The sequence below is a fragment of the Megascapheus bottae genome, chromosome 38 (genome assembly GCF_031878675.1).
Source record: "Megascapheus bottae isolate mThoBot1 chromosome 38, mThoBot2.hap1, whole genome shotgun sequence".
Lineage (NCBI taxonomy): Eukaryota > Metazoa > Chordata > Mammalia > Rodentia > Geomyidae > Megascapheus > Megascapheus bottae.
This window is the reverse complement of record NC_143546.1, coordinates 3,224,914-3,252,736: the sequence shown is the minus strand read 5'-3', so window position 1 is coordinate 3,252,736 and position 27,823 is coordinate 3,224,914. Positions and strand designations below refer to the sequence as shown.

At 44.6% G+C, this 27,823-nt stretch overlaps 1 protein-coding gene across 6 annotated transcripts; it reads left to right on the top strand.

Annotated features, from left to right (window-relative positions):
* Positions 1–41: 41 nt before the first annotated feature.
* Positions 42–27,797, top strand: Smad5 (SMAD family member 5). 6 transcript variants are annotated; one of them, XM_090325485.1, is made up of 10 exons: positions 865–887; positions 1,061–1,124; positions 3,586–3,718; positions 4,130–4,191; positions 15,196–15,764; positions 20,396–20,647; positions 21,831–21,950; positions 23,817–24,038; positions 25,109–25,365; positions 27,024–27,797. In XM_090325485.1, the coding sequence occupies exons 5-10, from the start codon at positions 15,362–15,364 to the stop codon at positions 27,165–27,167; spliced, it is 1,398 nt and encodes a 465-aa protein (XP_090181611.1). In that variant the 5' UTR covers positions 865–887; positions 1,061–1,124; positions 3,586–3,718; positions 4,130–4,191; positions 15,196–15,361; the 3' UTR covers positions 27,168–27,797. The 6 variants fall into 6 exon arrangements, with proteins under 6 accessions (XP_090181615.1, XP_090181612.1, XP_090181613.1 ...); XM_090325486.1 differs by lacking the exons at positions 865–887; positions 1,061–1,124 and adding an exon at positions 53–121; XM_090325487.1 differs by lacking the exon at positions 1,061–1,124 and having other exon boundaries at positions 855–887.
* Positions 27,798–27,823: the final 26 nt, after the last annotated feature.

Here is a 27,823-nt window from a genome sequence, read left to right as displayed (position 1 = left end):
GCGAGCGGGCGCCGTGCGCGTGTCCCGCGTTCCGAGGCTGCTTCCTCAAGTTGGCGCGCGGGGGAGAAAGCGCGGGCGACGGCGGCACGGGGAGAGCGCGCGCCCGGCCGGCCGGCGGCGGGTGAGTGAGGGACCGCGGCCGCCCCCCCACCCGGCCCCCGGGCCGCCGCGGTGGGCGACGCCGCGGGGCGGGGGCCGGGGGCGGACGCGGCCCCGGGGGCCTGCGGGCGTCCGGGCGGGCCGAGGCCTGCGTCCCGGGGGGGCCGGCGGCGCGGGTCCTCGGGGGCGGCCCGGCCCGCGGAGGCCTCGCCCGCGCCCGCCCGGCCCGGGGGCTCCGCGGGCTCCGCGCGTCCGCCCCGCTCCCGCCCCGCGGCCTCCCCGCCGCCCCGGGGGGGGGGGTGTGGGGCGGGGCCCCGGGCCGTGTCCGTGGGAAGCGGGGGGGGGGGTGCCGGGGTCCCCCCGCGGGGAGGAGCGGGCTCGAGCCATCCTTCCCCCCCACGACCCTCGTGATGACGGCCGGGGGTCACTGCATTCACCCCCCCCCTCTTCTCACGCCCTCGCCTGGGGTGGATTATTTTTGTTGTTGTTGTTGTTATTTTCCCCCCCTCCTTTTCCTCTTACTCTTGGGGTTCTTAGTTACTCAGCTTTTGAAAACTTGCATGTGGCGCCTGGTCTGAAGTCTGAGCATGCTCAGTAGCCAGAACACATTTGGGTTGTCCTCCTCCTCCTCCACCTCCTCCCCCCCCCCCAAAGGGGGGGAAAAAAAAAGATCGGGGGCAAGGACAGGATGCCTGCCCCCCCTCACCGGCTCTCCCGATGTGCGTGCGTGCGTGTGTTGATAACTGCTTTTGTTGTGATTGCTAGAAGGGTCACATGAGATTCACCAGGTAGGAGGCGCATTCCTTCACACACAGTGATGCCCCTTCTCAGGTCCCCACCCCCCCTCCCTCCCCCGCTTATCTTGATTTCCCCCCCCCCAACCACCACCACCCTTCCCCATCCGATTTGAAATAACCAGTTAAGTACATAGAAAATACCTTGATGTGTGTTTTCTTTGGAGGCCTTGGAGAATTAAGAGTCCAGGCTTGCTCTGGAAGTGGAGAATTGGCTTCACACTCACACAGGTCTTTATCTTGATTGTGTTTCCTGACCAGCTGGAGTTTGGGGGGGGGAGGGGGAGGCTGGGAAGTGGGTTGAGGGGGGTTGGGAAGTGGGGTGAGGGGGGGGCTGGGAAGTGGGTTGAGGGGGGTTGGGAAGTGGGGTGAAGGGACTGGGAAGTGGGTTGAGGGGGGGGTTTGCTGGCTGCTTTGGAGTTTAAACAGGTGTGGTGCCAAAAAAAAAAAAAAGTAAATAAAAGTCTATCTCACAGAAAAGTTTGCCTTTTCTGTGGAGTAAGTCTGAAGTGTGGTTGGGTTTGTCACATCACACCTAAGTCCCGCCTAAAGTGTTCTTATCTAGCCACCAAGGCGGGGATGGGTAGGTGGGGATGGGGGGGCTTGGCTTCAGAAGTTGAGAGAAAAAGGGACAAGTGGGTGTCTTTGTGTTTGTTTTTGAAGTAGCATACTTGAATTTGCCTGGAAGAGCTGATCTCGAAAGCAGTTAGGTTTTTGTTTTTTTTTCTTTAATTTTTTTTCTTTTTTAATTTGAAAGCTGACAGACTGAAAATTCTCAGTGGATTTGGTAACACTCCAGATATTTTTTTTTTTTTAACATTTCTGGCAAGGTGCCAGCGCAGTAGTGTCTCTTGTGGGAAAACACTTAGCGTGCACTTAGTGTGGCAGTTTCACACGTATTGATGTGAGTATGACATTATTATGTCCCAGATCTTGTAAGTAAGGAGTTAGTTGCAGATTCATGACAAATTAGTTTATGTTCCTTCATCCTTTTGATAACTTTTTTTCCTCTGAAGACAGTCCTTGAGGTGGTAAAAGTACAAAACATCTCAGAAGTGGCAACCAAAATTGCACCTTCCTAAATGGTTGTGCCTATGATTAAATGGTTGTGCCTATGATTAGATACTTTTACCTCTCATATGTTTCTCATTATCCTCACACACAACCCCATGCCATCCTCATCCTCACTTCTCTACCTCAGTCCTTTTTACCTGACTTACCTCTGGGGCCTCTCTTATGTCGCGGGTACAAGTACCATTTCTCACTGGTGATTCCATTCCTTCTGGATCTTAGTTGAAGATAGGAAAGCCTAGGAAGATTTTTCTCTACTTCTTGATTTTCTTTTTCCCCCATGTGCTGGAATCAGATTTGGTTAGCACTCTGCTGCTGGCTGACCTGCAGGGGTAGCCTCCTATAATGTGTAATGCATCCACATGCCAGTATGTAGTTGAGAGAGAGACAGAGAAGCACAGTAGTAGAACAGCATGGAACGTTTTTGTAGGCTCTGTCCAGGTCTTGTCGTATTATCTGCTTGTCTGGTTCAGTGCAGTAGGCGCCACCAAAATGGGTAGATGGATGTGTGTTGCCTTTCTTTTCCCGCTGGCAAAGCCAGCTATTAATTTCAGGGGGAGATGGTGGCAGAATGCTGTTCCTAATGAGGTTTGAATCAGATTGCTGTTTACTGTTGGTTATGTAACATGTTGCTAAGAGTATCATTAAAAGTTGCATTCTGTGGGGAGGTAGAAGGTAAGAGGATTCTGCTTACCCTCTCTACTGGGTTTTAATTCTTGGCTGAACCTGCAGGCACATTAGACTACAACCATAATTATACCTGGGTAGCCTGTTTCCTGTTTTCATCAGGAACCCAAACATTATGATTTGCAGCGATGCTCTTTTTGTCCTTTACATTCAACATAGGCAATGTTTTTCCCTCTTCTCTGCTGAAAACAGATTTGTAACTTACTCAAATCAAAGATTTTAGCGTTTTGAAGACTAGGAAGTAATCACCTTTTTTTTTTTGTATCTTAGTTACATACATTGAATTGTTACATAAGAATCCATCTCATGCATGGTCTTTGTTTTATCCATACTTTAATATTCCCAGTAGCTTGTACAGTCTTTGAATTAGGGAAGCTCTCCCCCCCACTTTAATGACTTAGCAATATTTATTGCTACCAGATAGACAGATGGAGATATCTATATTTATATAACAGTATTGGTTAAGGCAGTGAGCCCCACCTCTGGCTGATTTTCAGAACCAGTGTGAGCATACAGTAGGCTGTCTAGGTATCTTTATTTCCTTGGTTTATCCATCTCCAGTGTTTTCTTCCCCATAGCCTGTGTACCTTGTCTCTCCTCTGTGCTTTTTGTGAAGCACCTCACACTCCCCACTTGGGGGGTTAAAGGTACTTTATGTCTCTACTCATGGGATCAGAGACCTTAGAGGAGATTTTCCTTTATCAGGAGTGATTGTACCAGATGGCTTCTATCCATCTAGATATTCTGAAGGAAAGAGTGTCTGGGAAGGTAGAAGACAAAAAGGCCGATATAAAGTGCTTTCCTAGCATATCCCCCCCCATTATTGTTGACATGTTCCCTTTCTACTTCCAGAGTTAACAGTAATAGTGATGGAAAGATCTGTGCTGGGTTATCCAGCTCCTTGCTGACCTCTATGCTGTTTACCTCTAAATAGGGCTGTGAAGCGGAGAGGTGTTTTCACACGTGGAAGCTTAAAGATTTTTCGAATTTGTTAATTGGAATTTTGCTGGGACCACCTCAGGGTTACATTCTGTAGCAGCTTTTACTGTTTCACCATGTAGAAATATGTAAGTACTGAGTTTTTCAGGTTTTCCATGGGTCACCATCATTTATCTGTCTGTCGGTGTTTTGTCCTAGGTAGCAAGGAGGGAAGGTTGTGGTTTGGTTCTGACAGGTGTTTTCAGTGACTCTTTTCCCTCTGCCTTTCCTGTGTTTTAACTTGGTTGTGGGTAATCTTTTAGAGGGAAGAATTTCTCAGTAAGGCAGCTCTATGATGTTAATTCACTTGTTAATTTAAATTAAGCTTGTTGTTAATTTAAATAGCTTTTGCGTTTGAATCCTAATGTGAAAATGGTTTGATCTGTGTCGAGATTGTAACTTCCTTTTGGTTATACTGAAAGTAATGGACCAAAAAAAAAAGAAAGAAAAATCAAGTAAATAACAGTGAAAACCTTTGGTCTCCTTACCACCTTTCTCAGGACCTAACAGCCAGAGAGGAGGCTCTCACTTCTGATCTCAGAGCACGGCTGCTGCTTTCAAGGCAAGTTTTGTTTTGTTCACTTGTGTTTCTGTGGTGTGCTGAGATCCGCTGGGCATCCATGGTTGCTTGAGATCTTGTTATTCTGGTTTGTGTGCTCCCTGGAAGAGGGGCACTGCAGAAACATTTCAAGGCCAGTCCTCTGGTTTTCCTCCGAGATTCACGATTTCTGTCCACTGAAAGATCTCACGGACCACTTCACACTCTTTGGAGCTGAGGGTAGATTAGAGGAATGATACCCAGAGCTGCATCTTACTCTGGTCTTCTCCGTAGGGAACTTGAACTCCACCCTCTGAGGCAAGTGTGTGAAATGTCGGGATCTTGGGGTACACACTATGCACGCAGGTTACCCTTTCCTGCTTAGAGACAGGAATGAGTTGACGGTCTTGTAACTTGAAGGCAAGAGCTGTGAAGACTGACCGGCATTGTCTGGTCCTGTGCCCACAAGCCTGTGCAAGCAAGCTCACATACCTGTGGTGGCAGTGTAGGAAATCATGCAGCCTCTGTGGGAGTGAGCCCTCAGTCTAGATCAGTGTCTGCTTAATTAGAGGACTTGGAGAAGCAGGTGAAGCCGAAAGAACATCAAAAACTGCGAAGCAAAGGTCTGGATGTGGGAGATAAAAGTCTAAAGACTTGTGTGAAGGAAAAGAGAAGGCTGGCAAGAAGGTTATGCTGCTGTCTCCGTTTAGCTCCTGCAGGGTTTCGAATCGGTCCTGAGAACTTGTTATGTCTTTGGAAATTGGGAATTACAGTTGAGGAAATAGGACTTCAGTGTTTCTTGGAGATAGTAGTCTGAATGCCCATGTGATTATGTCCCCTGTTTCTATAGAAAATGGGATTTTGGGATCATGAAGAGCTATGAGCAATCTTGCATTCGATTTCTCCTGCCCCTCTGCAGTTGTCGATGTGGTTTGCAAGTTTGAAGCAGTTTTCTACCTGGATTTAGGGAATGAGCGTCAGTTCTTGCTGAGAGGGGGTGACTGCTCTTGCTAGCAGAACCACAGGGATAAGGGCTTTCTGGTGGAGCTCATCCCCACCCCTGGATAGCTGTCCTCCAGTGTGTACTTGCGGTGTCTTTCTTCCTTGAAGGTGGGCCTCACTCAGCTTCTTGGTTCCCAAACCTGCTGCATAACCTGTGACTCTGGGTGGAGATGTGGGTGGCTGGCCAGCTTCCACGCTTGGTGGGTCTGAACTCGTAGAGCCATGGATGACCCTGGGGGATCTGCTTTGGCTGAGGAGAGGATGAGCTGTAGCGATGTGGGCATTCCCTTGTGAGGGGTGAGGTGCCCCGCAGATTTTGTTGTGGCTAACTCGGGGCTTTGGGGGAGATTCGGGACATGTCTTGTATTTTGGATTGAAGCAGTCAGAAGTTGGAGCCGAAAGTGAAGGAAAGTGTTTCTGTGAATGTACTTTGAAGGCTGGGTATGCACTGTGCGTAGGGGAGGATGTTGGAGCATGGTTTGTGAGTGTTTAGGTTTGCGTTTGGATTGTTTATTCATATGGCCTTATTTGAAATGAGAGCCTTATGAAGCACAACAACGTTTTATTCTGTTTACTGCCTAGGAAAGTTCACTCTTGGTCTTCCTTTAGCCTCCTCTCAGCCAGTCTGACAAACCTACTCTTCCAGTTGCTCAGGCTGACACCTTCCCATCTTGGACTCCTGCTCTCACACCCCATATCTCTGCCATCATGAATCCTGCTGGCTCTCCCGCTGCCCTTCTGCCCCAGAGCTATCCCCACCCTCACCTAGATTCCTGCAGCTCTGAATGGGTTTTTTTGGCTTCACCCTTGTTTCCTACTCCCCCCCCAACCTCCCTGCATTCTCAGCACACTGGCCAAGGGAATTCTCTCTTTCTGTGAACCGTCAGGTTTCCTCACTCAGTTCTGAGTGAGTTCCTTCATGTCAGCTGGGGCTGTCCTACACCTTGACCCCTCCCTTCCTTCTCCTTCCTTGCTTTATTACTCTTGGGGTTCCTTGAGACCAGTCATGCTCCTACCTTAGCAGCCCCCCTGCCGGACCCAGACAAGCAATTGCTGTGCTTCCACCTCCATCCCAGAAACAGGAACAGGTTTATTTTGAAAGAATAGCATTGTGTTGAAGCACATTCCCAGAGCTCCTTTCCCAAGTTTTGTTTTTTGGTTTTGTTTTTATTTTTTAACTACATGTCTTTTTCAGTTCCTAAACAAGTATTTATTGCACATATGTGCCATTGAATTTGAAGAAGGAAAACACCCAGGACTCCTTTTTTGGGGGGAGGCTGGATAGGTAAATACAAGAGTCTAGATAGAGACGTGGGATGCAGTGTGTCTGTAAGAGTAGAACATCCTGAACCAGCATGTCCCGGGAAGATTTCCTGAAGAGGAGATCCTGAGTGAGCTCATGTGCATGTGTGTGTGTGTGTGCGCGCGTGTGTTTCAGGGAGGGGTTGCCTCCTTAAAAATTTAGTTTTTGCCCTGCCCAGAATTCAGTCTAGGGTTCCATGCATGCAAGGCAAGTACTCCACCACTAAACTGTATCACCAGGCCAGGCCCCTAGGATCTTAATTTTACAAGATTTTCATTTGTGACCAAGGAATGCTTAAGTGACATTTGAGTTTTTGTTGTCAACAGATGCAGCTTTCAGAAGAATTTCAGAAACCTCACAGATTTCTAAATTTGATTAGTCTAGTTTTCTTTTAGCTATTTCCCTAGGAAATCACAAAAGACATCAGTAAAGGAGCAATAATCAGATCTTTTATTATTGTTGTTGGTTGTAGAGCTTGAACTCTGGGCCTGGGTGTTGTCCCTGAGCTCTTCAGCTCAAGGCTACTGCCCTACCCCTTGAGCCACAACACCACTTCCAGTTGTGGTTAATTAGATATGAGTCTTACAGACTTTACTGCTTGGGCTGGCTTTGAACCGTGTTCCTCAGATCTCAGCCTCCTGAGTAGCTAGGATGACAAGTGTGAGCCACCACACCTGGCTTAAGCAGGTCTTTGTAAGCTAGAATCAAACTATAAACTTAATTATTAAGGGCTTCTAACTTTGAGTGTAAAATTAGTCCATGTTCCTGCCTATTTAGTAACTGGCTTTTGACTTGCGGTTCATGCTCTCACCACCCACCCTTCCCTCTTTATCTTTATTGCCTTATCATATAGAAATAAATTTAAGGTGAAATTAGATGAATGGTAAATGGCATGTGAACCTTTTTGTAGCACCTGCTATCTCCTTCCTTTCTCTGTTATTTTCCAAAATCTGAAAGTATAGGTAGTGTCTTATAAGTCTATCATGTGCCTAGCATGGAGTGTTTGATGTGTAGTAGACTCTCAGTAGTTTGTTTTTTTTTTTTTGGTCCTGGGGCTGGACCTCTGGGCCTAGGCACTGTCCTTGAGCTCTTCAGCTCAAGGCTAGTGCTCTACCACCTGAGCCACAGTGTCACTTCCAGCTTTTTGATGGTTAACTGGACATCAGAGTTGCACAGACTTTCTTGCCTGGGCTGGCTTTGAACTGCAATCCTCGGATCTGGGCCTCTTGAGGCGTGAGCCACGTGCTTGTGGCTTGGTGTGTGTATTCCTACAGGGTGCCTGCAACCATGCCTTCCATTCACCCTCTCTGCCCACTTAGCTCACCTGTTATTTCATCCTGTTTTGTTGCCATCCTTGACCTCTCTGAATATGTCTTTCTGTTGAGGTAGAGCTCTGCACTACTCACAGGAATCCTGCAAGGAATCTGAGCCCCTGGTCTTCACTACTGTGTATGGACCTTAATCTGTGCTGTCTTTCTTGGTTGCACAGTCCAGCTGCCCGGACTCCTCCTGTCATTTGGCTTAATGATGCTCACTTTACTCTGTCCTTCCTTAAAAAGTGGACTGGGGGGTTATAGATTGTCATAGTCACAGAGTTTATCTGGACCAGATATTCTTGTTACTTGCTCAGCCCTGCTCACCCTCCCCCATTCCTGGCCATTTAGAGCACAGTACTTCCTTCTTAGGCAACTGTATTCACAAGTATATAATATTTTCACTTTTCCTTTCCTGCTTGAGGATTATAATGGTATAATATAATTCCTTTTCCTCCTTCCATTTATGGTCCCCTAAGTAGATCTGAGTTTGCAACTCTAATCACTACAATTTAATTTGTGCTCCATTATTGATCAGAACTAACTCACCTAACTGACTGTTCTGAGTTTAAATTTGGGAAATTCTCAGGATTTTAAGCTGAAGAGTGTTTTTCTTAGGCACTGTTCAGCCTAACTTGTGCTTTTTGTTGTATTATGTTCTTGGTTAGTCCATTATGAAACTAATGTAATAAGACTTGGCTCGAAAGAAAAGGGGTCTATTTGACACTTGTCTAAAAAGTTGGTTTAATAGGGCTTCAGAGTAAAAAAAAAAAAAAGGAGAATTTGTAATGGATTCTTGATCATGTAATTGAGAGGAAATTTTAACATTTATAAATGACTTTCGATGTAGCTTTTTATGGAGATTTATTACAAAAGAAAATAACTTGAGGACTTAAGTTCTTTGAAGCCTACTGTCTTTGGGTTTTCTTAATGACTAAATATATCACCTCTTAGTCATAATAAATACAGTAGGAAATTCTTCCCAATAGTGCTGCTGTAGAAGCCTGGTTTTTAGGGTTTTATATGCTTTAATCTAGAGCATTGTCTGTGTAAGTAAAGGAATCTTCCCTTGGACTTGGTACAGAACTCAGATAAGCAAACCGACAAACACCTGAAGGTACCAAAAATGCAAATTATACCTCTAAGCCTTTTAAAAGAGTTTTGGGTGTTGGAACCAGGCCTTGAACCCGCTTTCTTGCTTGTAATGGGCCCCACTATTGTTGGAGTCATGCCTTCAGCCCTGCATTTTGATACATAAGACTCTAGGTCTCAGCCTCCTAGCATTAGGAGCTGGGAGCCACTGCTGTTTGATTTAATGGGCCTCTTTTTGAGACTAGGCTAAGGGCTTAATAATGCTAGACAAGTGTCTCTAAAACAAAAAGCCAGTAGGCTGAGCTGTGAGGAATGCAAAAACAAAGAAGAGTCTAGGAAGAACAAAAGAAGAGGACAGCAGGGGGCTGGGAGTTTGACCTATTGGTAGAGTGCTTGCCTAGCATGCATGAAGACCCAGGTTTAATTTCTTGGTACCTCATACATAGAAAAAGCCAGAAGTGGTGCTGAGGCTCAAGTGGTAGAGCTCTAGCCTTGAGAAAGCTCAAGGACAGTGCTCAGGCCCTGAGCTCAAGCCCAGGACTGGCAAAAAAAAAAAAAAAAAAAAAAAGGACAGCAGAGGAGTGGGAAATGGTGGGGAGCACCCAAAAGGATTAGGGAAAAGGAGAACTTCGCAAAGAAGTTTTTTCAGATTTCACTTTGGAACAGTACTAACATTTGGTTGCCTTAACAGTCAATGACACTGGACTGTTGCCTTTGGACTGGGTTCATATAGTTGTCACAGAACCTCACTGTTGGATTGCTGTCATGTGGGTCTCTTCAGGTTCACGAAAACTACTGATATTGAGTAATTGAAATTTTTGGCTTATTCTATGCTTAGTTTCTCACACACACTGGGAAATATCAAGAAAACATCAGTATCAGAGCCAGAAGTTTGGCCTAGTGATAGAGTGCTTGTGTAGCATGCCTAGAGCCCTGGGTTTGATTCCTTGGTACCACATACATAGAAAGAGCCAGAAGTGGTGGTATAGCTCAAGTGGTAGAGCTCTAGCCTTGAGAAAAGTCCAAGGACAGACAGTGCTAAAAAAAAAAAAAAAGAAAAAGAAAACAAAGCATCAGTATCAAAACATTCTGTTTGGTTGTCAGTGGCCTGAAAGACATTGAACATTCTGGAGTCCTACAGTCTTGTTGGAGGTAGGAATTCTGGTGAAAAATTAATATTACAAAAAAAGCAGTCGGGGGTAGTTTAATTTGTAGTGTATTTGTCCATCAGGCTTCCTTCCTTCCTTTCTTTTCTTTGCCAGTCCTGGGCTCCCTCCCTTCCCCCCTCCCTTCTTTTTTTAAGTATCTGGGCTTTAATGGGTTTCTTCTGGAGATAAAAAGGTGTAAGACAGTCTTTTGTTATTGGTAACCAAGTACTCTTCCAAGCACAGCCTTCCCTGAGTTGAATGGGTGGGGAGGTGGGGTGGGTTCACTGATTGGAGACTGGTCCTGAAGTCAGAGGGTGGGCACTTGCAGTCTACCTCCCAGAGGAGGGCTGCGGGGGGTGGGGGGGTTGGCTGGTAATATGGAGTGTAATCTGCTTGTGGTTTTGTCAGCTTGCAGTAGCCACGTGCTGGACAAGAATGCATCTGTCTGCTGAAATGCCTTATCACCACAAGAAAAAGATGGGACGCCCTGCTCTCAGAGAACCTTTGTAGACTCAGGCCTGCATGTGTTCATGTAGACCCTTTAATACAGTCTTTATGATGTACTCTTAAGCTTTGTGAGTCCTTTTAGCAAATTAGTTGCACCCTAGAAACATCATAGAACCAAAGAGACCTGTGGGTTTGCAGTTGGCAGCAGCAGGAGGGAAGCAGGGAGCTTTCAGAGCCTGAGCCTTCAACCTGTGAGAGCTGGCTGGCTCTCCAGGTAGAGTCAGAATGGAATTGGAAGACATTTAGGTCTCACCCATAGCGTGACATGATGCTTTGATCTTTACTGTCGAACAATACAATTATAAGTATGCTAGCTGGATGTTTTTGAGAGGATCTTTTAGGGAAAGAACATTTCTTGGTAGAAAACTTGGGCAGGAGCTAGGCTTAGCAGAGAACTATCTTAATTCCTAGCTCACTTGCTTCTCTAGATAAGTCTGTCTGCCTATCATCCATCTAGCGAATCTTCTGTCTCCTACCTCATCTCACTGAGTGTGTGGTACCACCTAATTCAGGACCTCACACTTGCTATGCTTGAAAAAGAGAAACTAAGCCAGGCACAGTGGCTCACACCTGTAATCCTAGCTGTTTAGGAGGCTGAGATCTGAGGATTGAGATTCGAAGCCAGCCAGGGCACTAAAGACTGTGAGACTCATCTCCAGTTAACCACTAGAAAACCTGAAGTGGTGCTGTGGCTCAATGGGTAGGATGGTAAGCTTGAGCTAAAGAGCTCAGGGACAGAGTTCAAGCCCCATGACTTACCAAACAAACAAACAAACAAAAAAAAGACAGAAATAAACTTTATCTAGATCTTTTTTGGCTCATGTCAGCCTGAGACTGTGCACTAGATGAATACTCCTGAATTTTATTGTTGTTGAAAGAAGAAAAGAGAAACTAAAATTTCAGGAAAACACTAGATTATAATTATAAATATACATTCCTTGTTAGCACGAACAGAGAATGAATGAGGGAATCCCATCTGAATAGGTAGAGTTAATTTTTTAAATAATTTGGTGGTGTGGCATTTGCAGCAGTAGTATTAAGGTTTCCTCCAAACCCCTGGAAAAAAATGTAAAAAAATAGAATTGCTGTGTGCTTACGGATTTCTGTTAAGCTTTTGATAGTTAACTACACATGGAAAGCTTGTTCTTCTCTGGCCTCAGCTGCTCTTCAGGAGTGGTGAGCACGCTGGACCACGGGATTCTGATGTTAACTCAAAGGCCTATCTCCTTGCACATGCCCGTCTCATCCAGAAACCTTGTTCAGCAGTCCTGCCCCCCCCCCCCCAGCAGCTTCAGAAGGAAGCCAGTGTGGCCATATCCACATTCTCAACGGGGATCTCCCAGTTGATGGTGGTGGCTGCAGACAGCCCGAGGTCATCCCCCCTCACCACCATTGCTGTGTGATGAGAAGAATGCCCCTGCATCTTGAAGTGTGCTCCACGAAGGCCCGCCCTGCCTGGTCTGTCAGCTGCTGAGAAGGCTTTTAATCCATGCAGCAGACTGGCTCATAGTCTAAACCTGTGGCCTCTACTGAGTTTTCCCCCATTGTTGTTGCTTTTGATTTTTGAACCTTTTGCTTTATTTGTAAGTGTATCTGTGTTGGGGGAGGACAAAGAGGGGGGCATAGAAAGGGAGGGACAAAGGCTGAACAAATGCAGCAGTGCTGCTTCCCAGACACTGAGGAAAATGAGCTGTGCAACTAGTGGGTGGGGACAGAAGAGAAGCCCTGAGAGAGGGAGGGAAGGGATAACACTCCTGAAAAAGAAATGTTCTTATTACCTGACTTACATACCCATAACCCCTCTGTACATCACCTTTACAATAGCATATATATGTGTGTGTATATATATATATTAAAAAAGAACAAAGGCCATGGAGAAATAATTTTAAGTGCTTGAGAAGCAGACAAAAAAGGAAAAAAAAGCCAAGTATAGCTAAGTGCAATTAGCTAGAAAAGTTAATGAAGAGTTTAGAGGAAAAAGCCAGGACATGTGTATCCTATAAAGTAATGTAAAGACTCCCTCCCTGCCTTCTTTCCTTCCTTCCATGTAGATTTTGCGCATAAGAGAAGTTACTTGCCCCTGTGAGTCTGGTTTCTTCTCCTTAACAAGACGTTTGCGGCACATTACATAATTTCATCTTTTTTATTTCGGGGCGGGGGGGGGCAGCGTAAGTACTGTGGTTTGAACTCAGCATTCTGTGCTTGCCAAGCAGGCACTCTGGTGGTTAAGCCATGCCCCCAGCCTTTTTGGCTTTTTAGCTTTCTTTTCAAGGTAGGGTCCCCTTGTCGCTGAGGCAGATTGGAAAGTGACCCTTGCCGTCACGACGCTCCCTGCACAGCTGGATGAGAGCGTGCAGTCACCACACCTCGTTGAGCTAGGAGACAGCCTAAGCTTCGGGTAGCCTCCCAGTCTTAACGTCTTGTGTACCTGGGATCACAGGCATGAACCATACCGCCCGGCTGTTGGTGAGATGAGGTCTTGAGCACTTTGTTTGCCCAGGCTGGTCTCCACCAACCATCCTCCCCAACGCAGTTTCCCAGTTAGCTAAGGTTATAGACCCGAGTTATTGGCACCCAGATTCGTTTCATTTCTGCTTTATGGCTCCATTATATATACGTACTGCATTTTATTTATTCACCTGTTGATGGGCCACCTGGGCTGACCCTCTGACTTGGCTGGAGTGAACGCGGTGTTCCAGTGTGTCCAGTGTGTGCTGCCTCTGGCTCCTCTGGCCATGTCTGTGCCCAGGAGGGGAGTGGTTGGTTCATATGGTGTTCTGTGTTTACTATCTTGAGAACGTCCACACAGCTTCCTGAAGTATTTGCACTCATTCACGTCCCAGCCACACTGCCTGTCTCACCACCATTTGAGGCTTTCGCACTTGCTGCTAGCCAGCGTGACTGAGATGAGATGGAATCCAGGTGTAGTTCTCATGTTCTCCTCCTTATGACTCAAGCTGGTGAATTTTTAAAAAATGATTTTATTGGCCATTTATACCTCTAAATTTGGAAATCGTCCAGTTTATGATTATACTTGTTAACCATGTCCTTTTTTCAGAGTTCATTATGTATCCGGATATGAATCCCCTGTTGGATGGATGCTAGCACAGTCTCCCGTTCCTTACGCTGTCTCTTTGCTCTAGTAATCCTTTCCTTGGCTGAGCATGCTTTTTTTGTTTTTTTGGGTGTTTTTTGTTTCTGCACCATACCTGGGGCCTGAACTCGGGGCCAAGACACTGTCCTTGGGCTTTCTCTAGGCTAGCACTTGAGCCACAGCACCACTTTCAACTTCTTTGTATGTGGTAACAAGGAACTGAACCCAGGTCTTCGTGCATGTGAGGCAAGCACTCTACCACTAGGCCCCCTAAGCATGTATTTTTATTCGTATCACTTTGCCTTGGAAATTTCACTTCTCATGAGAAACAAACCATGCTTTGACTCTGTATCCAGATGGGCCTTACTCTGCCTCCTCCTTGTAGCTACAGCTGAGTTATAGCCTACAGTTCTTTCAGCACAGAACACCTTACACCCTTTGATCTGTTGGGTCTCCTCTGTTGTATTTCTAGTTTAATGTAGCCAGTTTTGTTTGCTTGGCAAAAATCATCCTGCAAGGGGGTTGGGTAGCAGATGGGAGAGCCACTGTCACCAATCAGCACTCAGGCAGTGCCTGTCCCTATACTGCCCACTGCAGCATCTCAGATATATGCCCAATGAGTAGAGCTGCTAGTGTTGGAAAAGCTTGTTTAGTTGTCCACCATCTATGGCATATAGCAAGCTCACAATATATTGAATTTAACTTAGTTTAACTATTTCTACCTGAGTTCGACCCAAGCATATTCATTCTTTCCTGGAAATATGTCCCCCAATCTACAGTAGCTGTGGTTAGAATTTGCTAGAATTTGTCAGAGGCAGAGCTACAGTCTTGGGGAAAATAATACAAGAAAGCGACATGATCTGTTCTGACAGTGGTTTTCTAAATACTGTTCCAGCTGTCTATAGGAACTTGGTGTGGGAGGGAATGACAGGGATTTTCCTATCTCTGGGCAGTGGAGGCCACGGGGCTGTACTTCTCTTGTTGCTGCCACGAGCTCCGGGCTGCAGGGTGGCTGTTTGTCTGGAGCATCTTCATGAAGTGCTGTGCTGAAATACACAGAGACCAATAGATAAGGGACAAAATACAAGCTGACCTTTCAGAGGTGGAATTTTATACTAATTCTTTAAAGATTATTCAGCATTCTTGATTTTAACAATTAACATTAAGAATTATTCTACCACATAAGTTTTAGTATTGACATGTAATAATGTGACTTGAACAGTGCCATGACTTACCCAAGCCATGTCGGTCTATGAAACATTCTTAAAAGAATCATGACGTTAGGGAAAAGCCTTGATCCTATGGGGAAGGATTTGTTCAGAATTGACGTAGCATGTCACATGAATTTCAGAATCAAATTCTAGAAGGCTGTTTTGGTTACTATTTGGCATTGCTAGGGAATTCTTTCTTCCGTTATAAAGAAGGAAGTTGAGGGGACACAGAACCTGTAGAGAAAAGTTCATTTGTTTACTTCAAAATGATCTTTCTGCTCTCCTCTGTCAATGGTATAAGTTTCAGTTACATTGATTTAAATGTATATGAATGTAATTGGCTTAATTTCTCTTTCAGGACTTGAACCAATGAAAGCAGCATATGGCACTTGTAAAGATCGATGTCACACTTCCACTTTAGTTGGGACTGTCTCTTAGGCCCAGCGTGGGACTTCGGCTCGTGACTCGTTCTTCTCGCAGCTGCCGACTTTGATTCTGGGAAGGTCTCTGAAGAGTCACATCAAATGACGTCCATGGCCAGCTTGTTTTCTTTTACTAGTCCAGCAGTGAAGCGGTTGTTGGGCTGGAAGCAAGGTGACGAGGAAGAGAAATGGGCAGAAAAGGCCGTCGACGCTCTGGTGAAGAAGCTGAAGAAGAAGAAGGGTGCCATGGAGGAGCTGGAGAAAGCCCTGAGCAGCCCAGGACAGCCCAGCAAATGCGTCACTATCCCTCGCTCTTTAGATGGACGCCTGCAAGTTTCTCACAGAAAAGGCTTGCCCCACGTTATATATTGTCGAGTGTGGCGCTGGCCTGATTTGCAGAGCCACCACGAGCTCAAGCCCTTGGATATCTGTGAATTTCCTTTTGGATCCAAGCAGAAAGAAGTTTGTATCAATCCATACCACTACAAGAGAGTGGAGAGTCCAGGTAGGTTTTGCTCTACTGAGAAGAACTTAAAACAGCAACAAAAACACATCTCTGCCTGACTTGCAGATACGTAGATTTGTTCCCAAGCTGTGTTAGCCTTGAATTTCTGTCTTGGAAGGAATACCGAGTTTACATTTGGCTTTTTACATTTCTTTTTCCAATTTAAATGTAGGTGATGAACCTTCCAAGTGGCTTATCCTAATTTTTACTCCCTGTGAACACTTGCTTATGTACTCCCCCTTTCCTTGCTGTGAATCACTTGTATCTCTAAAGCTTAACCTCGGTGTGTACCATAGATTCTGTTTTTATCTGTCCAGGAGCCTTTTTCTTGGGCTGGAGGCATGGTTCAGGTGGTGGAGTGCCAGTGGAGGACTGAAAGCGAGCATCAGATCCCGAGCTCCAGTCCTAGGCTGGGGAAGAGAGAAGAGCTCTGTTTTTACAGTATCGTCTTTCCTCCCCGCATTACCTCTCCCTTTTCTGTTTCCTGACCGCGCGCAAGCATTTCTCCATACTGATTATCCTAAAATCAAAAGGATTGAAAAGGGATTCCTTTCTGACCTCATTCACATACCCGTCTCCCCAATTCAGATCTTTTGTAGAATATTCTTAATTTTTAGTACCTCTACATCTTCAGCTCGCTTTCTTTGTTGGTATCTTTCTAGTTAGTGCTTCCTCCCAGTTGTCCTCTCAGACAACCATTTACTGCTTTCTCAGTCTTCATCTTCAGGATGGGTCGGCGGCGGCGTGCCATTTTGATCTCTCACAGCTCCTCCGGCTGACTTAACAAGACACTAACTACACTCTTCTCCTCCCGCTGTGGTTTGGCTCGATCTCTGCTGCCTTACTCTCCTGTTTCATAGGACTTGGGCCTTTCTTAAGTGCTGTCATGAGTCCATAGTTGTCTCACATGTCTAAAAATCATGTACATGCTAACGGTCAGATGCTGAACACCAGAGTTAGTTTTTCTCATGTGTTTTATCCTTGTATACCCAGTGACTTACTCCACATCTTTATATGAGGTAAACGTGGCTGGATAGAACTTCCTGGATTGTGATCCCAACAAATGTGTTTTTCTCCTTTTTCCTCTATACGGTCTGTGGCACCAGTATTCATGTAGTTCCTCGTGTCTTACTCTTAGAGATTATCTTTTATTCTTAATCTGCATTTGAGTTTGACAAAGACTGCTTGCAGTACCTTTAAAATACACCTCACTACTTAGCACCTGTCACACAAAGTGGTCTTGGAATTGTGTTTTCTACACCTAATGATCTTTAAAATCATGTATGTCAGACTGTACCAGTCCCTGCTAAGAACACTTCACAGACTTCCTATCTGCTGACGGCAGGTTTCTGTAAAGTTCCATATGTCTTGTCCTCGAGAGTTTCTCTGTTCCTTGAGATTGCCATGCTTCTTAATCCTGATGTTTCCCCCGAGATTACTCTCCACCCAGGATCTTCCGTGGCGTACTTTCTCACTCGGTTCTGTCTGATCAAATAGCCCATCATTTTATTTACTGTCTGATGTGAGCAAGGGCCTTCCCGAGCCTCCATCTTTCCTGTCCACTCATTGTCCAGAATGTCTGATCGTTCCTTGGCTCGGAGTAGGTGGTACTCGGGAAGCACTTTTTTGTGCTTGCATAAGCTGATGTCTTCCTTAATTTACAACTGCGATAATAGAGTACCTCAGACTGGACAGGTTATAAGCAATATAATTTTTGTACACATGGTTTTAGAGGCTGGAATGTCCGGAGTGGATCTGGTAAGGATCTTAAGCACGAGGGGCCAGGCTGTAACAAACTCATTCCTAGCACGTTATCCAGTCTCCAGCGACCTCCTCTCAGGCTCTCCCTCCCAACGCTGTTTTATTGGGGATAAAATTGCCAGCATAAGAACCATAACAACCAAAACCCTTGCTGATTTCTTATCTACTGCTGTCCACTAAAGTACATTATTACTTCAATGAGGATTGTCTTTTTTATTGTATTTTTTAAACTTTTGGTATTGGGATTTGAACCAAAGGCTTTGGCTTGCCTAGGTAGAGACTCTACCTATCCCATTACCTCACAGTTTCTGTGGGTCATTGTCCCATCTTATTTTAGCTGGGTCTTTTGAGATCTTTGTGGTCCTCTAACTGAGGTACTGGGAAAGACCAACATCTTCTCAGAGGCCTAGAGCTGAGGAAGAGCTGCTGCAGTGAGGACTGCAGAATCTGCATCTTCCAGCTCACCAAATTCTTGCTGGCTGTTAGCTGAAGGCTGCCTTCCCCATACATCGTTCACATTGCGTCATCCCCTCCCCAGCATTATGGGTTCCCTCTCCACAGACTATTTCTAACAGTGTGGAAACCTGTCAAGGCATTGCAGCTTCTTCAAAGCCAGTAAGGGAAGGAGGAAATTCTTATAATTTGGCGTTCTGTGCTTATGGAATGCTGTCAAACATCCTGTCGCAAATCCTGATACGCAGGGGGATGTAATCCCCAGAGGTCAGAATTGTGGCAGCCAGTCTTTGTCTTCCACCCTGGAGATAAGACCTGTGTGTAAAAATAGGAGTCTAATAGTGGACATGAAGACTGGCAAAAGCAGAGCAGCGGTTGTGCTATCAGAGGAAGTTCAGTTTAGGGATTTTAGTGCTGCCCTTTGCTATTTGAGCTTTTATTGAGTCCCTGGAGAGCTGTGGCCTGCCTGAATGAGTTGATGAGGACAGGAAGATTAAGTAGGTATTTGCTCAGAGTAAGTCTGGGTATTCGGTGTGTCACTCCATTGCCATAGTGCGATGATGACCGGCTTATAGAAGTATCTCACTTTTTTTTTTTTTTGTCAGTTGTGGGGCTTGAACTTGTGGGTATGTAATAAGCCCTGGGAGTTAATTTAGTAAAGTTTGATGTGGCTTTATTGTAGGAAATACAATAAAATATTTAAAATGCTGCTTCATTTCCCAATAGAGCAAGTATACAAGTAATATCTTGCCAAATGAATAATAGCCATACAAATGCATTATTTAGCAATGCATAACGTAAGTCTTAAAGGAAATGGCTACAGATTTAAGTTTACTTGGGGAAGTTTATCTCTTGTCTGCCTCCTAACTCCTTGTTATTTTGAATGAAAATAAAATAATATTTTTAAATGTGTACAGATAATGTATAAGTAAGAGGGAAGCAAATGAGCCAGTTTTTAACTGTATATGTATATGTATATATATATACCTATATATATATATATATATTTAAAGGTAAAGAAATGTCTGCCAGATGAAGTCCTTGGTTACTTCCTTCAGTGTTTTCTGCTTGCTAGTTAGCTCACACATCCACCCCGGATCCTCCTTCCTCTCAGTGGCAACGCTTCCATCTTTCTGTAAGAGGCAGAGCAGTTGCTGAAGCACAGAACAAAACTTGAAGAGAGCAGCGCCGCACTGATGAGCAGGCTCTGATTGTCATGCCTGTCTCTACTTCTAGTTGACCAAGAACTGGGATGATGTAGGTGCTGAATGACTTCTGAATCCAAGTGGGATTCTGAAATGCACTTGCTTTAGTCAAGACAGAAAAGGTGTAAGAGATGGCATTGGTAAACTGAGAGTTGGAAGATTCTGGGCATTTGAATGTGATTGCTTGGGTGAACATTTGAATAAGGTTAAAGTTTCTCTTTCACAGTGTTCTTGTTCATGTATGTAGACATTGTTGTACATGTTTACATTTTGATCCCATTCTGAAGCCATTCTGAATGGGAAACTTATGAGGAAACATTGCTGTTATCAGTAGGGCAAACCTTATTAGAGCATTTTTACTAAGAATGCTAGAAGCGTTCAAAGCTGGAGATGTGGAGGTCCCAGCTTTCCTCTCTAGTGCAGAGCTAGGCCAGCTGCCAGACCTTTTCTGTCTCCTTCTCCCGCCCCCACCCCTTGCACTGTCATGGAAATTCCTGGTTTTTTAAAGTGGTCTGGTCACATGTGGGTGTTGTCTTTCTGTAACTTCTGTTTGGGGGTGAAGGGGTAACCAGGGTTTGAACTCAGGGCCCCCTTGAGCCACTTTCCCAGCCTCAGAGCTTGCTCCTCAATTCCCAGAAGTTCTCTGTGATCCTCTTCCCCAGAGCCTCCAGCACGGCTGGGATGGCAAGTGTGCAGTTATAGTCGCCTTGTTTTGGGGGGATGGGACTAAAGACCTCAAGCTTTCTACAAAACAACCCTTCCTAAAAGTAACCTGTTTAATTAGTTGGGTGTTTTTGCGTACATCGTTTGTATCAGACTCTTTTTCTGGACTTGAATCATCGCGCTTTATGAAGTAGACACTCTACCACTTGAACCACATGTCCAGCCTCCTTTGCTCTGATTGTTTTTTAAGATCGGGTCTTGCTTTTTGCCTTGGCTGGCAGTGACCATAGTCTTCCTATTGATGCTTCCTGACAGAGCTGGGTTACAGACATACCCCCACCTCTTTCTGTTAAGAGGGGTCTTGTGAGTCTTCACGGGGGCTGGTCTTGAATCATGATCCTCCTGATCTCAGCCTGTTGAGTAGCTAGGGTTACAGAGGTGAGTGAGCTCCCTCCCTGGCCTCGCCAGTGTCTTAGTTGTGGGTGGGAAGTTTACTGTGGGTACCCCTGACTGATGACTTCTGTTGTTTTGTTGTTTTGTTTCCTCCAGTCTTACCTCCAGTGTTAGTGCCTCGTCATAATGAATTCAATCCACAACACAGTCTTCTGGTTCAGTTTAGAAACCTGAGCCACAACGAACCGCACATGCCACAGAATGCCACCTTTCCAGATTCTTTCCACCAGCCCAACAGCACCCCTTTCCCCTTATCTCCAAACAGCCCTTACCCCCCGTCCCCTGCAGGCAGCACCTATCCCAGCTCCCCTGCCAGTTCTGGACCAGGAAGTCCATTTCAGCTCCCAGGTAAGATTTTTTTTTACCAATAAGAAAATAAATTAAATGGAACGCCTGGGAGTCAAGGCTATTCTTGTATCCTCGTGGGTGAGCCATTGCACAACAAGAGGTAATGGTTTGTGACTGTATATCCTTTCAATAATAATGGTTTGATTTCCAGAAGAGCTCAGATCTTACTTTGCCAAGTAATATATGTTTACAATCTGGAAGTAGTAGGGGAATTAAATACCAGCTGTTTAATTTGCTCATGGAAATTGCCCAAACATAAGCGTTCATCCTGCTTTAAATTCAGTGCTGGTCATAGCACCATTTCAAACTATAGCCTGAAACTTGGCTGTGAAAAACATTTTATATTTGGTTTTCTAGTTACTGAGGCAAGGAAAAGTCTAGAGGTTGCTTTTGCAAAAATTTGCAAGGAAGAGTGTTGGAACGCAACAGATTGCATGGTTAGTTCAGTTTCCCAAGTGAATTAATCTAGCCATTTAATGGAAACCAGCAGCTATGTTGAGACAGTGTAAAAGAATTAGACCATTAATATTAGTGTCAATGGCAGATTTTGAAGGGACATTGTTTTATCTCTAATGTTAAATGATAATATCATATACATCTTAATCATTTAAAAGGCCTTTATTACATGTAGGTACACAAAGATAATCTGTTTAATGGTAGCTACAGTTTCTCTGAACTTGAAGGCCAAGTTCTTGACCTTTGATTCCTGTATTAGTGAACTTTAGTATGGAGCCTATTATACTGTAGAACTAGGTATCTGAGCAAAAATAAACATGGGCTTATATGCTTTAGGAGCTATATGTGTACTGTCTGTTTTGCCCTAGAACTGTGTCCAGTGTGTGTGTGTGTGTGTGTGTGATGTTTAATACTGAGCCCGGATGATAATACTAAGTTTACTGTTTTTTTTTCTGTTTTGTTTTGTTTTGTTTTTGCCAGTCCTGGGCTTGAGCTCAGGGCCTGAGCACTGTCCTTGGACTTTCTCAAGGCTAGAGCTCTACCACTTGAGCCTCAGCACCACTTGCAGTTTTTTTTTCTATGTATGTGGTACAGAGGAACCGAACCTGGGTCTTTGTGCATGCTAGGCAAGCACTGTATTTTTTTTAATGCTATTGGAGTAATAACTGAGCAGGTTGAAGCCTTGGCTCTTTTGAGACTTGAACTCATGTCGTTTTCTTCCTCTTAGCTGACACGCCCCCTCCTGCCTATATGCCGCCCGATGAGCAGATGAGTCAGGACAACTCGCAGCCTATGGACACAAGCAACAACTTGATTCCTCAGATAATGCCCAGCATATCCAGCAGAGGTATTAGTTTTGTTTCTGTTTTTATTTCTTGTGCCTCCTTGCCCACTTTACTTTTTTGCAATGCTAGGGATGGGATCCTGAACTTCCCACATGCTCTCCTACTTCACTTGACCACTTTAGAACTGTCTTCAAAGAAGGATTCACCTGTACCACCACAGCTGCTCAGAGTTTCACTGGCTCAGTCCCCCTCTCTGTATATTTTTGAACCTGTGTCTCTATGGAGAGATTACTGGCTTAGAAACACTTGAGAACTGGGAGACATAAAATTTCTATTGTTTCAGCAATCTGCACCAACTTAAACAGAAAAGTGGGGTGCTGCACTTAAGTAGCTCTGAAACTAAGTAATTTATAGAGGCTGAAGAAAAAGGCAGAATTGCTGTGATTCTAGTGAGGGCCAAGTTAAATGAGTAACATGTTCTTGGAAAACAATAAAAAGTATCTTTGTTAGAAAGTAGCAAATAAAACTTGGCCGAGTTCTGTTCATATTCTAGTACTTTGTGTGAGATAGAACTTTGAGGCCCTGGAATTAGATGTTTGACCCAGCAGATTCTTACGAAGTGTTAAACCACCTGCTTCCTGGTGAGATAAAGAGAGAAAGAACCATTTAAGAGAAGCAGAATCAAAAACTTAAAAGGCGTGGAAGGTTCATCCTACTGTGAAAAAGGGAGTGGTGTGTGAGAATGGCACATCCAGGGGTTTGCTGGCCTGCCCACTGAAAATGAGATTGGCGAGTCACCCCAAAGCTGGGATATAGCTAATTTCACCCAAAGGACAGTGAAAGGTCAAGGTCTTAGATTTGGTCAAACAGGACAGTGAGTCTGTCTGGCTGCAGACCCCAGTGGAAGAATGGTCTTGAAGGGGTGCTGAGCTTGTTGGGGCCTGTCCTGGTTCCAGCAAGCTGGATACAGCTGTGGACATTGGAGGCCCTGAGCCTTGAGGCTGCAGCCCCCTGCACGATTCATTTACACAGTGTCACATGTGGCAGCTGGAGAAGAATTTGCTTTGGGATTTTGTCTCTAGCTCACCTGTGTCGGAGTGACGAGTTCTAGACTCTAAACTTTATACTTGCTGCTGGAATGAGTTAAGACTTGTGTTTGTATATGAGAAGGACTTGGACATTGGGAAGTCAAACTGAAATGCTCATGGGCCTCACGGTGCCTCCTGAAATTCTCGTGGAAGGCCCCACCCCCAGTGTGATGGTGTGTGGAGACCTAGTGCTGGAAAGGTTGGTCACTGCAGATGAGTTCATAGCAGTGAATTCACTAGACCTGAGATCTGCTGACACCTCTAGAACTCGGAGAAATAATTTCTTCAAAAATTTAAGCCACTCTGGTAGATTTCCTCTATTCAGTCACCAGTAAGAATCCTCCCCTGTCTTCCAAGATCTTCCTTCATTCCCTGCACTGCTAGATAGATCTGTGAACCTCCCCTCCACCTGTCTCCCAGGCCTCAACTGTAGCCTAGCACACCAGGTCTGTCACCTGGGGGTACAGCTCCCTAGAGAATGGTGACTATACCAATTTGTAGCCTGTGGTCCTGGAACATGTGTCTTTTTTTTCTCTGCCTTAAATCTTATCCAAGAGGTCAACAGGTATTCAAATTAACACAGCTAAAATCAACATTGTTAACAATAATAATAAAAAAAAATAAGCCACTTAGTGTAGAACCCGAGCAGGCTAGGATCATCCATAGCAATCTCTCTAGATATCTAGCTGTCGTGATTTAGGCTTGTGTCTACGACAGTGAATATAAATAACTATTTCCTGTTTCACATCGTGTTTTGGTTGGCTAAAGGGTAAATACATAAAGAACCCACAGTTCCTGGTAGATCGTTGATTAAACTTGTTTTCTATGGTCTCTTCACAGATGTTCAGCCTGTTGCCTACGAAGAGCCCAAACACTGGTGTTCAATTGTGTACTATGAATTAAACAACCGTGTCGGGGAAGCTTTCCATGCATCTTCTACTAGTGTGCTGGTGGATGGATTCACAGACCCTTCAAATAACAAAAGTAGATTCTGCTTGGGTTTGTTGTCAAATGTCAACCGCAATTCGACGATTGAAAACACAAGGCGACATATTGGGAAAGGTAATCGTGCGTTTCTCTCTGTTCACTTGAATCTAGTCATGTGTTGTGTCAGGCATCATGGAAGGTCCCAGAAATACACAAAAGATCCTGACTGGAATTTAAACTGGCAGCAGCCAGGAGCTAGAACCCTGCCTGGCTCCAAAAACACACAACAGATCCGTTCTGCATGTGTGTGCTGCAGAAGCCTTAAACTTGTGAGGGGTCCCCATGGGGGGGACTTCAGAATTATACGCACCACTGCAAATATATGCACAGTGGCGGACATTTTGAAGTTTTGTAAAATCGCCCAAAATTCAAAGGTCAGGGAACAAGTTTCTGATTAATAGACGGTGATGCCATGTATGTTAAAAAATAAAGCAAAACTACAAAAAGATGTTCTGTAGGAACATATTCTCACAGCCTTCACATGTTCGCATCATGTTTTAATTAAAATTTTTTTTAAAAGTTTGAAGAAAGATAAGCCTGCATTTTAAAAGGTTTTTCTGTGGCCTGAAACTACACTTGTACCTTTATTTTTGTTTGAAATTCTGCTACCCTTTTTGTTATCAAAAAGTCTGTAACACAGCAGTTTGTGCCCTGTGCTGGTGGTTCACATCTGTCACTCTAGCTGCATGGACGACCGAGACATGGCGGATCTCAGTTTGAAACCAGCTCCTCAGAAGAGTTCTTGAGGCCCCATTTCCAACATGCTGGACTGGAACCATCATTCAAGTTGTAGAATGCCAGCCAGGAGCAAAAAATGCTAAGTGGTAGCCTAAGGCCATGAGTAAAAACCCTGGTACTGGAAAAAACTGACACGGCCCAAGTCAGGTAGTTTGTAGGAAAGGAGTGAGGACAAGGCAGTTGGTGGTTTTTGTTTAGGCCATGGCTTTGATTACGATAGGTGCTTAGAGGTGGGGAAGGCACCTGGGAGTGAGCGCACAAACCTAGGAGGCTTTCCTCCTGGCTGGTTGAGGACCCTTCGCCTTGGGCTGCAGTTCGGGGCTTTCCTCTGCAGAAGGACCTCTACCTGTGGGAGGCCGGGGTTTCTTGTCAGGGTTGTGCAGGCTGACGCTGCCCTCGTCTTCCAGGCGTCCATCTGTACTACGTCGGCGGGGAGGTGTACGCCGAGTGTCTGAGCGACAGCAGCATATTTGTTCAGAGCAGGAACTGCAACTTCCACCATGGTTTCCACCCCACCACGGTGTGTAAGATCCCCAGCAGCTGCAGCCTCAAGATTTTCAACAACCAGGAGTTTGCCCAGCTTCTGGCCCAGTCTGTCAACCACGGGTTCGAGGCAGTGTATGAGCTCACCAAAATGTGCACCATCCGGATGAGCTTTGTCAAGGCGAGTGAAGTTTCAGTCACTGGAAATTTGCACCTCTCTGGATATAATGAAACATTTTAAATGCAAGACAACCGTGACTTTTGGCCTGATCTAATAGGCATTTCAGTTGAAACTCCTGAGTTTTATCATTTACATCGTATAATTGATCTATTTCATTTTGTAATCTACCCATAAATTACATGATTGGGATTTCTACATTGGATAAGGGTTAGGTATACATAGCATCTCACGTAGGAGACATTTAATATTATAGTTGTTTTTTGAGACCCTTATTAGAATTACTTAGAATCCTAAAATTATGAGTATACTGCAACGACTTTTATCTAAGCTCTGTTGTGGAGAACTTTCAAAGGTCATCTCTATAATTTGCTTTCTTTGGCCTGACTTTATTGAAAATGTCAAAGATTCTGGCTCACGAACAAAACTTGCAAATTCTTCCATGACTAAGGCTCTTGAAGCTCAGCCCAAAGAAGAGCAGCTGTTGCCGCTGTGCTTCAGGCCTAGTTCCGTGCAGTGTCTGCGCTGCTTTCCAGTGGTTCTGTTGTACAGATCTGTTGGCCAGCTCCTCTCCTGTAAAAAAATATAAGGTTTTTACATTTCTTTTACTGTCCATTCCACCTTCTCCCTCTTGTCTACTTCCTTGACCCCTTAATCTTCCTGGACCTGTAAGCAACAAGCCAGAAAACTTAATCCAAGAAAATAGATGTAAAAACGAGCTATTTTTATCTGAGACTTACACTAACAGTTTATTTCATCTCATTAATTTCCTACCTTTGAAAGTACAGGCCATGTGATCATATTAAAGTTAACATACATGCACTGGTCAGTGTCTACAATAACTTCTCTGATAAACATAAGAAGCAGACCAAATAACCACAGCAAAAAACACTAGAAACAAAATCTACGTGAAGTTATATGAGACTGTTGGGGATGGGGAGTTTTATGTATCATAGTAAATGAGAACATATTCACAGAAGAAATTCTAATGTTTTAACATTGTTAAATATCAGAGCATGAGTCCTTTCTAAAATGGAAAAAATTCTGAAACGTATCTAACCCCACAGGTTTCGATTAGGTAAATAGTGTGTTATTAAAAATTTTATGGCTGGGAATGTGGCTTAGTGGCAGAGTGCTTGCCTAGAATGAATGAAGACCTGGGTTCCATTCCTCAGTACCACCTACACAGAAAAAGCTGAAAGTAGTGCTGGGCTCAAGTGATAGAGCGAAACGAAACTTAGCAGACAGGGCCTAAGCCCTGAGTTCAAGCCCCAGGACTGGCAATCACAACAATACATTTATTTCAGGAATGTTATTGTCTTGCCTTTTTGTTTTTGTTTTTTGTCAGCCATTGGACTTGAACTTGGGGCCTGAGTGCTGTCGTTGAGCTCTTTTTGCTCAAGGCTAGTACTCCACCACTACTTTCCTGCCTGGGTTGGCTTCGAACCATGATCCTCAGTTCTCAGCTTCCTGAGTAGCTAGGATCACAGGCGTGAGCCACTAGCACCTGGCTTGTCTTGCTTTTGATTACGTAGCAGTTGCCGGGGTTTGTGGGAGTTGCTCTGTTTGCCTGTGTTCTGCATCTTCTTACTGTAGCACTGTCTGCACTGTTGATATTAGTTCAGACTCGTCGTCAATGTGGTGTCTGTTCCTCTTCACAGGGCTGGGGCGCTGAGTACCACCGGCAGGACGTTACCAGCACTCCGTGTTGGATCGAGATCCACCTCCACGGGCCTCTTCAGTGGCTGGATAAAGTCCTCACTCAGATGGGCTCCCCTCTGAACCCCATATCTTCTGTCTCATAGTGCAGGAGTATTCTTTTCAGCCATGTTACTGTGGACTTGTTTAATTTTAGAGAAATTTCCAGTACAGATACTGTGAGCTGACATGGGAAAACAGATACTACATCTTATTATTTTTTTTCTACAAAATTGTGACCAACACATTTGTATTTTGTGACGACTCTACATTTGTCTGTACTCAGTGTTCATATAGCGGACTGGAAAGCATTGTGAAAGATACGGAGCAAGCGTCACGCCCCGCTCAGAAGCTTGGCTTTGATCTTAAACTGGAACAGGCTTTTGCTTATTGTCCTAACAGTTTTTTATTTCCTAATTTTTTTTTTAGTGTAACAAAAAATGATAGTGTAAGAGGGTATGTACGTGGGGAAAAGTGTATCTGTCCTCCCTTCTCTTCGTCTTCCGGAAGCTGTGTGCACCTAACAATTTATCCTACCAAATTTATAAAAACAAAAACATCAAGCTTTGTTTTGCAAAACCGTATGGTAGGTGTTTGAAAGAAACTATTAAAAAAACCCCTGTTATTTGAAGGAACACTATGCACTGCTGTAACACAGTGTCCAGTCAAGGTAAAGTGATTGCTTTCTAGATGGTATTATACGATGTACATCTAATATAACTAAATGTGTGTCTGTATTGTGAGTCACACTATCTTTTGCAAA

Excerpts from the sequence above, each read along its gene's own strand:
- Smad5 (XM_090325489.1), top strand. The coding sequence starts at position 15,362 with ATGACGTCCATGGCCAGCTTGTTTTCTTTTACTAGTCCAGCAGTGAAG. Across the intron at positions 15,765-20,395 it reads CAAGAGAGTGGAGAGTCCAG|TCTTACCTCCAGTGTTAGTG; the intron begins GTAGGTTTTGCT and ends TGTTTCCTCCAG. Across the intron at positions 25,366-27,023 it reads TCCGGATGAGCTTTGTCAAG|GGCTGGGGCGCTGAGTACCA; the intron begins GCGAGTGAAGTT and ends TCCTCTTCACAG.